The sequence below is a fragment of the Benincasa hispida genome, chromosome 12 (genome assembly GCF_027475165.1).
Source record: "Benincasa hispida cultivar pf3 chromosome 12, pf3_genome.v1.1, whole genome shotgun sequence".
In the NCBI taxonomy this organism is placed as follows: domain Eukaryota; kingdom Viridiplantae; phylum Streptophyta; class Magnoliopsida; order Cucurbitales; family Cucurbitaceae; genus Benincasa; species Benincasa hispida.
This window is the reverse complement of record NC_143489.1, coordinates 68328288-68339586: the sequence shown is the minus strand read 5'-3', so window position 1 is coordinate 68339586 and position 11299 is coordinate 68328288. Positions and strand designations below refer to the sequence as shown.

General features: G+C 36.2%; 2 protein-coding genes across 2 annotated transcripts; one reads left to right on the top strand and one right to left on the bottom strand.

Annotated features, from left to right (window-relative positions):
- Positions 1–298: 298 nt before the first annotated feature.
- LOC150032160 (uncharacterized) lies at positions 299–915 on the top strand. The gene is made up of 2 exons (XM_090308425.1): positions 299–398; positions 479–915. The coding sequence occupies exons 1-2, from the start codon at positions 299–301 to the stop codon at positions 913–915; spliced, it is 537 nt and encodes a 178-aa protein (XP_090164551.1).
- Positions 916–8392: 7477 nt separating this feature from the next.
- On the bottom strand, positions 8393–10448 carry LOC120067595 (polypyrimidine tract-binding protein homolog 2-like). Its single transcript, XM_090308424.1, has 5 exons — positions 10374–10448; positions 9309–9401; positions 9142–9215; positions 8780–8875; positions 8393–8622 (listed from the first exon to the last, which is right to left on the bottom strand). The coding sequence occupies exons 1-5, from the start codon at positions 10446–10448 to the stop codon at positions 8457–8459; spliced, it is 504 nt and encodes a 167-aa protein (XP_090164550.1). The 3' UTR covers positions 8393–8456.
- Positions 10449–11299: the final 851 nt, after the last annotated feature.

The following is an 11299-nucleotide window of genomic DNA, read 5'->3' as shown; positions in this document are numbered from 1 at the left end:
ACAACTTCATACTGTTTTGTTAAGAAAACCAGAACCAATCACAAATACATGCACCGATGGAAGATGGAAGTGGTTTCAGGTACAAAAAGTACTTAGTTTTTTATATGAATACGTCATAAATATGCATGCAACGATAGATTTTTTTTTTAATTCATTCTGATCACTTGAGAGAAACAGAATTGTCTAGGTGCACTAGATGACACATACATTAAAGTGAATGTTAGTGTCGTCGATTGACCTCGATATAGGACGAGAAAGGGAAAGATTGCCACAAACATTCTTGCGGTGTGTGATCAAAATGGGGAGTTCGTCTTCATTTTGCCAGGTTGGGAAGGGTCTGCAGCCAATTCAAGGGTTGGATGCGGTTTCACAACCGTACGGATTGAGGGTTCCAAAGGGTATAATAATAACCGTATACATTATTTAAACATGCGTACATATCACAACACATGTGCATGACATTTCGAAATGTGTACAGGGTACTATTACCTATGTAATGCTGGATACCCCAACGCTGAAGGATTCTTGGCGCCGTACAGAGGGAAACAATACCATCTCTCTGATTGGCGTGGAGTAGGAAACGCACCGACAACTGCAAGAGAAATTTTTAACATGAAATATTCTTCAGCAAGGAACATTATCGAGCGAGTGTTTGGGTTGCTAAAGGGGCGGTGGGCTATTCTTAGGGGAAAATCATTCTACCCAATACAAGTCCAATGTCGAACAATAACTGCATGTTGCCTTATTTACAACTTGATCACAAGGGAGATGGGAATCGGTGCAATGCTTAACGTGCCTGATGAGGAGAATTCTGCATCAGTTGATCTTGATGGAGATCATATTGAATTTATTGAATCATCGGAGGAATGGACCAAGTTCAGGGATGACTTAGCGGTCGAAATGTTTACTCAATGACAAAGAGCCTGATTATTAAATGTTCATTGCTTACTTTTCTTTTACAACTGAATGAAATTTAATTATGGAACATTCCAAGTATGTCGTGAAAATATTTTGTGCCAAGACTCTGTGTGAACAAGTTAAATTGGAACATATAATTTCAACAGTTTATCCTTTGTTTGTGCATGTGTTTAATTTATAGCATTTTTTCATTCAACAAACATATGCATGCAGCATAATGGCAGGTAATGGTAAGAGGTATAAACATGTATGGTCAAAGGTGGAAGACACTAAGTTGGTGGAAGCTCTATTGTATTTGGTGGAGACCTGTTGGAGGTCCGACAATGGGACATTTCGACCAGGATACCTACAAGATTTTGAGCGAATTCTGCATGAGAAAGTGCCCGGGTGCACACTGAATCAGAACACCATTAAATGCAAGGTGAGGAGTCTGAAGAAACAATACAATGCAGTATCAGAGATGTTAAGTCAGTCGAGGTTCGATTGGAACGAGGAGTTCAAATGTGTCCAGGTCGAGAGGGAGATTTTCAATCTTTGGGTTCAGGTAAGATTCTAGAAAAAAAATGTACAGGTACGTATTATAATATAAATATTAATAATGTGTATGTGTATCAATGCAGAGTCATCCTAATCTAAAGGGGATGTGGAACAAGTCATTCTCACATTACGATGACCTCTCCACCGTATTTAGGAAAGACAGAGCAGTAGGGCAATCAAGTGAGGACCCATACGTGATGGCGACGAATGCATTCAGAGAGTTTGAAGATGAGATTCGACTTGGATCACAGGACTGTCACACCCCTGAGGTTCGCCAGACAGAATCACCATTAAATCAAGATGAAATAGATGAAGAACCAGCAGAATAATCTACAGGTAGAGCGAGTGTGCCTGCCGAGTCATCTTGAGGCAGTAAGAGGAAGAAGCCATTATTCCAAGCTGAAATGATCGACATCATGAGATCGACTGTTGAAATGCAGAGCACACACATGGGTAGACTTGCATAGTAGAAAAAAGAGAAGTATGAGCTAGAGTTCGAGCGTCAGAAGGAAGTAGTAAATGCCATATACAGCATTGATGGCCTGGATGAGGATGATCAAGTCACCCTTATTGACCTCGTTGTCACAGACATTCAGAAGACAAATTGCTTCCTTGCAGTACCAGAACACGCACGGAAGAGGTACTGCCTCCGTCTACTAGGAAGAAACATGTAGATTGACCACACCCCTATATTTTGTTTATAGTTCTTTTGGATAACACAAATGGACAATGGACTGTCATGTCGAAAAGAATGATAACTTTTGTATACTTGAAAACATGTAATTTTTGTGTTTGTAAATATAACTAATATTATAAATATCGAAAAGAACATATATCTTGTGAATTTTTTTTGGATATATATACATACAAACATTCAATATGAAATATATATACAAACATTCAATATATACACATACAATATACAATATACCAATTAATTGAGCAGCAATATGAAATATATTTTGTTGGTATGTTTTACCGATTGAAGAGAATTAGAATTATTACAGTTTTTGAAAAGAATATATGAAAAATAATCTATTATGTTCTACAAATTGAGAAAAAAAAATTGAGATTGTCCAGCTTATGTCATAAATGATTTGAGAAAATACGTGTATATTTAAAAATTAATCAACAATAGCAAAGCATAAAACTAAAAAATAAAAGAATGAAATAAAAAACAAACAGAAAAAAATAAAACTAATCTCATTCACAAAAAAAACTGCATCAGATTCTCCAACTCAACTCAACTTAATTCTGCACGACAAACACAGACAATAATTACCAACTCAACTCAACTCTGCACAACAAACACAGACAATTTAACTCCCCAGATAATTTAACTCTTCAGATAATAATTACCAACTCAACTCAACTCAACTCTCTACTTTTATCACATACCAAACACACCCTTAAAAATTTCTATTTGACCCTCATTCAATATTTTCCATTTTGCCATCACACTTTCTCATTCTCGTTATAACTACAAAATTGCATCACTCCATACTTCATTTCTTTGTCTTAACTAATAGAAAGAATTTTATAATGAAGTTTTCATTCTCCATTTCAAGATAGTCTCGATCCTCCTTTGTATCTCGGTTGAATTGGTTACTTTTTTTAGAGGGTTTTTGTTGTCATCTCATAGTGAAGTCTTCTCTGGATCATGGTTTGTTTAAGAGAACAAGGGAGGACGTTTAGTTAAAAAAAGACTAAAAAATGGAGAGATTCGACTTTTTTTTCTTTTTTGTAAATTATTCCATAAGACGGCCAAACATGATACAAAGAAGACTTAAAATACACAAAACGAAGCTGCATGAGTTTGTTATTGTTCCAAGGAGAAGAAAAGTAAGAAAAATTTGTTAGGCCAATGATGTTTCTATAGATAAATTGTTATTAAATACATTTTATTTAATATATGAGTTGTATATATGTATTTGGTTGAGTAGTTACTCGTTTTCAGCTATTATATTTATGTATATAATTACATTGACGATGATAAAAAGTCAGATGGTTATCATCAGACTAGATTAAAATCTTAAATTGTTTTTAAATATAGAAAATGAACTAAAATATTTATAAATATAGCAAAATTTCAATGTCTATCTACAGTAGATCATGATGTACTACTATTTGTGTAGATCATGATAGACACACATAGTAGTTTCGATAGACTGTAATAATTTATTATTATTTGTAAATATTTTTTATAGATTTATCATTTAAAATTATTTTCAAAATAAAAAGTTAAATAATTATTAAATGGAGCCTAAATTATTTGTAATTTTAAAAAAACAATAGGACATGGCTTTTTTTAACTCTATTTTAAACTCCAAACGTAGTAGAGTTATGTCAAGCTCTCCTTAATTTTAATTGGCTTCTAGTATAGCCATTTTTGCTATAGAAAATTGGTAATAAGGAGAGATTGTTTTTTTAAGGGAAAAAAACAATTAGAATAATGGGACTTGGGAGTAAATAATTTTTTTTAAGAAAAAAAAAAGGTTAAAGACCATACACTTTCATTCAAGTAAGACTTACTTTTACCCTTTTAATTTTTTAACATTTTTTTTGTTATTTAACTTTAGAATAATGCAATGATTTTAATCTCGGCCTATACTCAATTTCGTTACCATAAAAAAATCTCATTAAAAATTAATTCTCAATGTATGCAATTTTATTATGTAACCCTTCCATCTTTGTAGGTTATAAACACATTTAGTCCCTTAACATTTATTGATCTACACATAGGTAAGATATTATTGTAAAAATTATTAATAATGTTTTGGTTAAAAAAAACATTTTGTCTCTAAGTTTTGGGTCTAATTTACATTTGGTTCCCAAGTTTCAAAATGTACTATAAGAGAAAAATGTACACTTAGTAAATATTATGAAATGCTTGACTTTTTATAGCATTTTGTAAACATCATAAAGACAAACTTTTAAATAGCACGTTCGATCTTTGTAAAATGTAAGATGGCATTTTAAAAAGCTATAAAAATATTTTATTTTAGCATTTATTTGCCACTATAATTATTTATCTAATGAGGGCTATAATAAGCCTTCAATTGTTCAAAGTTTGTTCTTAGCTGTTACAAACCTTTTATAACTCTAATGAATACTATTATTACATATTTTATAGCTTCTCAAATATGTTCATATTACTATTATTGAGTTCTATACCTTACTACACATTGAAAGTAATATATATATATATATATATATATATATATATATATATTTATAATCTACATAATCAAGATGTATATATCTAAATAAGCATTCATACAATATTCATATTGTCCAACAAAAAGGAGATATATAGTCATGAATATCATACAATTGGAGATGAAACAAAACATGTTTTTTATATATTACAAAACCCATGAAAACAGTTACCAAAATTTGTGTGTAGGAAAGGGGTTAGCACCCTACAACACCCTTTATTGAAGAGGAAATTTTGGACCAATCACAAATTTTCATGTCATTCACTAAATGAATGATGAAACTCCAAATAATTGATCTTGGGACCAATTAAATGTTGACATGTGTCCCCAAATTGAAGTTGAAGATATAAATAGGCAAATTCTATTGATGCCACGTGTTTTCATCGCAGATATTGGATTAAGTGAAATTAATTTGGCTAATTTGATATTATAATTTGGGCTAAAATCCAGTTGAGCCGAGAAATTGGCTTAATTTGGCCGAAAGGCCAAAGTAGGTTCAAGTCCAACTAATTAGATCCAAGGGTCAAGCCCACTAGAGAACTCTATAAATAGAAGAGATCTTTTCATTTGTGGGGTCAAAAATTTTACAAAGAGCCTAGAGAGAATTCTCCTAACAATCAGAAGACTCATAGACTCCTAAAGCTGCACACTCCTTGAGGATACACGTATCCTAAAACTACAAAGACTTTTCAAAGACTTCAATTTCAAGAAAATCACGTGCTCCGCTTCTTCAAGTCAAGCGTACGCATTCAACTGAGAGAGAATCAGAAGATCGGGTACTAAAGATCGAACCACATCGCATCAAATCAACATCAACATAAATTACACTCCACGAAACAAGTTTCTCCGAAAACCTCGTGCGAATAAATTGGCACGTGCAGTGGGACATCTCTACCTCTTATCACTCTCTCAACATCCAAAAAAATCAATGACACCAAATAAAGTTGCATCCAAATTAACTACTGCAAGCGACTCTTACATGGGACATGTCACCCGCATTTGCTCAAAAGAGATTCTACAAGGACAAGAGCAGAGCTCCTTCATCGAGCATAGCATTCTGAATCAGATGACAGAGTCTCCTAAAGGTGGGGTTGTCATCAAGGAAAATCCTTTGTTTGACAACTCTACTTCTGCCTCCAATAAGTCAAAGAAGGAATCATACCTAGATGTGATGTCTGTCATGATGGCAGATGTGACGGCCGAGGTAGCCATAGAGGAAATAGAAAATAAAAAAAAAAAAAAGATAAATTTTCTGATGAAAGATGTTGAGGAGCGAGAACATAAGATCGCTGCCTTAAGAGAGAAGATGCAGGCTCATGAAACTACTAAGTCAAGTCAAATCCCTACTGTTAGGTCAAATGAAAAAGGGAAGACCGTGTTGCAAGAAGCTCAATTGCAGCAATCAAACTTTTTTGCCTCTTTATCGATCCAATAGTTGTAAGATATGATCATGATCACCATAAGGGCTCAATATGGAGGCCCGTCTTAACCTCCTTTATGTATTCCAAGTCACACACCTACAGAATTGATAACTTGAGGATGTTTGTTGGGTACCAACCCCCAAAATTTCAGCAATTCAATGGAAAGGGTAACCCGAAACAACACATTGCACATTTTGTCAAAACATGTGAGAACTCAAGAACCAGAGGAGATCTGCTAGTCAAACAGTTTGTCAGAACCCTAAAAGGAAATGCTTTTGACTGGTACACTGATCTAGAGCTTGAGGTGATCGACAGTTGGGAACAGTTGGAAAGAGAGTTCCTGAATCGCTTCTACAGCACCAGACACAATGTCAGTATGATGGAATTGACAAATGCCAAACAACAGAAAGAAGAGCAGGTCATCGATTACATCAGCCGATGGAGAGCTTTGAGCTTGGACTGCAAAGACTAACTCACCGAACTGTCTGCAATAGAAATATGCACCCAAGGTATGCGCTAGGGACTTCCTTATATTTTACAAGGAATAAAACCTCGTACGTTTGAGGAATTAGCAACTCACGCCCACGATATGAAGTTGAGTATTGCCAATAGAGAGATGAAGGATTTCCTAATCCTTGAGATGAAGAAGGACAAAAAGAAGATAAAAGGCGCTAAGAAGATTGTGAAAGCACCATGAAGGAATCAATGGTCGTTAATACGAATCAACTAAAATTTTCTTCGAAAGGAAAAGAGAAGAAAATTGAGAAGAAAGACGTCGCCTAACTTTAAATGAGAGGCAGGAAAATTTTTATCCCTTTCCTAATTTCGATGTTGCAGATATGCTTTAGCAACGGCTAGAAAAGAAACTTATTTAACTTTCGAAATGCAAACGACTAGAGAAAGTCTAAATGAGAGATTTTCAAAATGAAGAAGAACATGTTGATGATGAAGATGATGAGGGATGGATTCTCATAATGTGTCGTAAGAAGAGAAAATCGAGTTCTACCTGAAAAGATTTGCGCTCCTATTGGAGTTACAGAAGAAGGAATAGGACTCATAAAAGGAAAAGGAAAAAGAAGGCTTGAAAGCCCAGACTTGTTAAGTAGGAAGATGAGGACTTCCCTCAACCAGGCGACAGGTGACGTTAGCAAATTTCCTGCCGAAAAACTTCTATGGCCATTGTTCGAGGAAAGTTCCAGAGGTTGTTTCATGTCACGCTGTCAGCACGTCAAAAGAAGAAGATACTCCCCTAAGTTCATCGAAAGTGATGGAAGAATCAAAAGACTTACTATCATTCAGCATAGATGACCTGCTGTCACTCTCCCAAGCAAACTAAGACGGCTCTCATCGACGCGTTGTTGGAGTCTAATGCATCTAGTGTGCCGACCTCTATGATGCATGTGTATGCCTTTTGCTGTACATCCATAGGTTTCTCAAACAAGGATTTATTGTTGGGATCAAAGTTACATAATAGGCCTCCGTACGTCTCAGGATCGTTCGAGAATAGAGAGTCGGGCGAATTCTCATTGACAATGAGTCAACCGTCAATATAATGCCTAAGAAAATCATGAAGCAATTGGGCATCCTCGTGGAAGAATTGTCGAATAGCAAGTTGGTAATTCAAAGTTTCAACCAAGGCAGCCAAAGGGCGATAGACATAATATGCTTAGAACTCGTCATTGGCGACCTAAAGGCCAACACATTGTTTCATGTCATAAACTCGAAGATCACCTATAATCTGTTGTTGGAACATCCTTGGATTCATGAAAATGGGGTGATAATGCCAACACTGCATCAATGTTTCAAGTTCTATCAAGACGGGATTAAGAAAGTTGAAGTAGACTCTAATCCATTTTCAGAAGATGAGTCTCACTTTGCAGATGCGAAGTTTTATTTGAATAGTGAGGGTGTTGGTGAGGTAATGTTTGTGGAGACTCCATTAATAAAGGATGGAGTCCAAGTCGAAATCACAAGTAGATGCAGGGAAGGAAACAGGTGACAAGGCTGAGCCTCTAGCTCCAAAGAGGGTGAGGCATCCAACAAGTTACAAATACATCGATTTTAAAAGATGAAAAGGCTCCAAGTCCTCTAATCTTACGCTATGTTCCTTTGTCGAGGTGTAAGGTGACTGCATACTGCATATTCTCAATGGAGGCAAGAAGAACATTACTCTCTGGTTCAAGTTTCTTTCCATCCAAACCCACGGTGAACTGCAAAGGTGACTGACGGAAAATTCAATCAATGGATGAAAAGGATTTAGAAAACATAAGAAACAAGGTGATAAGAAGAAATGCCAAGAATTGTACTGATAAGCCAGCACTTTGGTCAAAAGTATATCATTTGAAGCTTTATTTTTATTAATTTATTTGACTACATTTGATGCTTTTTCTGTATCACATGCGAGTAGGATGAATGGAAAGGAGAATTCATGAGCACAACTTAACAACATGCCACCTAATGCATTCCTTACCTGACCACATCCATCTATGGCTGACGGAGCAACAGGAAGATAAGGATTAGTGTAGTCCCTGAATCAACATACTATCAGAAAGTAGAGCAGGAAAAAGAGAGTGATAAAATAGACAAGGTACTTAACAGGGGAAATTTATCTTAGATATTGTGAAATGTTACACCGAGTAAAAATAACACATTCATAGAAAAATAGATGCAGAAAGGTGGGAAAACCTGCTTCGGTGGCTCTGAAATTTCACAGTCAGATCAGTATGGGCAGAGTAAGTAATTCTAAGGGAACATGGTCCAACGTGATCAGGAAGCAGATACCTGCAAGTAAAAAATAATTGATAATACATGTGAAAAAAGAATAATGACATACAAGAATCTAAAACTTAGTATCTTTTTAAAGAAAGGCCGAATACTGCTGGCAATGGAATGAAAAATTTTCAGTCAATATTCTACAATGCTTTGACTACTATGAACAAAAATAATCATAGACAGACACCAAGCTCGTGCATGTGCACCTCTTCTACTGCTATATACTCCATAAAAGAGGGCAAAAAACCATGTGTAACATTCAATACAATTGTCACCTAGGGATGCTTCTCCCATCCAAGGCATTCTTAGCAGATGAGGCAGTCTCAGCATCCGAAAATTGCACCAACGCCTAAAATGTTCACATCAATATATGATGAGATTTTATCCAAGCTCAGAAGAAACAATAGTGCAATTACCACTAAGATTATAGATATTCACGGACCTGAAATCCAGCTGTTTTCTCAAAGGTAGTAATCTTATGCACAAACCCAAAGGCAGAAAAGACCTGGCATATTATTGAATAACCTTCAGAATGCAATGAAACAAAATGATATCACACCATTTATCACATTTTCAGTATATCCCAACACCTATTAAATGACTACTATCATGTGAATTATTTACAATCATAACCAAAGCAAACCTACCTAAATCTCCAAATATAGACCAAGTAGGATGTCTAAATGGAATAGCTACAACTAACCAAGTAGGCGTAAGGTGAGTTTCCTTTTAGAGAGTGCTCAAAAGGCTTGAAGGTCGGGGTATTGAAATCTTAAAAGAAAGATTTGTTACACCACTCACGCCGATAACGAGCAAGAAATCCATGAACCTAAGGGAGACTTGACAAAGGTAAATCTGCCTGAAACACAAATGAAAGACAGAATTAATCTTAAAGCTTAAAATTGCTAGTAAAAGCAAGGTATGACTTCACAATTCACAACGAATATAAGAGTTTGAGCATTTATGAGCGACCCAAGCTTTCTTCAACCCAAAAGAATCTTTTTCATGAGGGGCATGTTATGCTTGCATCGAGGAAGGGACTTGGATATAAGTCGTCAAAGCTAGTTTGCACAACCAGAAGAGTGAAGGAAAAGGCGGTTGACAACAATCATATAACTACAGAAGAAGTCAATAATGCAGGAGAAAATGAGGGCAAGGATACAAAAAAAACCTCAGCCTTCAACCGTATCAGACCGCCTATCGTGCATGCTTTGGTCTTTGAGAGATAGAGCATTACGAAAGTAGAGAGAGAAAGTCTACACGTGACCCTTAGCTCTACCAGACACTCAGCCTTTTGAAGGTTTACTTTGCCTTACGAAGGAGAAGAGGAAATTGTCTGTCAATCTCTAGTAGTAACGTGACCATTAGCCTTTGAAAGATTAGGTGCGTTTCAAAGAAAAGCGAAGGATCTCGTGCGTCCATTTTTTATCACCTTAAGCACAAAGGTGTTGAGGATCACTTCAGCAAGTGTGTCTCCAGTTAGATAAAGGGTAAAGAAAAAACTCACAGTGTCATCCTTAATATAGCCATAAGAAAGAAGAAGTCGATATCTCATGCGCCAATCTGGTGGCACCTCAGCCATAAGGATACCGAAAGTCCATCAGGTAAGAAATCATCTTGTGAGGCAAGAAGTGACAAAGAAGTTCATAGTATTGTTCCTTCACGAATGAAGGGAAAGACTTATTATTCTCAACACAATTGAAGGTGCACTGAAGGTGAAAAGGCACGACATTGTCTTCACTAACCCTCAAATTGGAAGTTTAGAGCATGAGGAAGGTGAAACTTCATGTCACTACATTACCATCATCTAAGAGTCCGAAGATGAAATGACCGAAGAGGAGGTGGAAGATGCTCCACTAAGTCTGGAGGATGGTGGTCAATCCACGATGGACGAACTCAAAGAGGTGATCCTTGGCACAGTAGAGAAATCGCATCCAACTTTCATCTACGTATCTCTCTCTGGAGAGGAAGAAGGAAAATATATGAGTTTGCTTATTGAATATAGAGATGTTTTCGTTTGGTCGTACAAAGAAATGTCGGGGCTTGATCCAAAAGTAGCAGTCCACCATTTCACAATCAAACAGGGGTGTCGGCAAGTTAAGCAAGCTCAATGAAGCTTTCAACCAGAACTTATTCCCCAGGTTGAAACTAAAGTCAATAAGTTGATTAAAGCAGGGTTTATCCGTGAAGTCAAATATCCAACGTGAATAGCCAACATTGTCCATGTTAGAAAGGAGAACGGACAGCTTCGTGTTTGTGTAGACTTTTGTGATATAAAAAATGCATGCCCGAAAGATGATTTTCCATTGCCCATCACGGAAATCGTGGTTGATGTGACAACAGGGCACTTTGCCTTATCCTTTATGGATGGATCATTTAGGTATAATTAAATATGAATGGCTCTCACTGATGAGGAAATGACGGCCTTTCGAA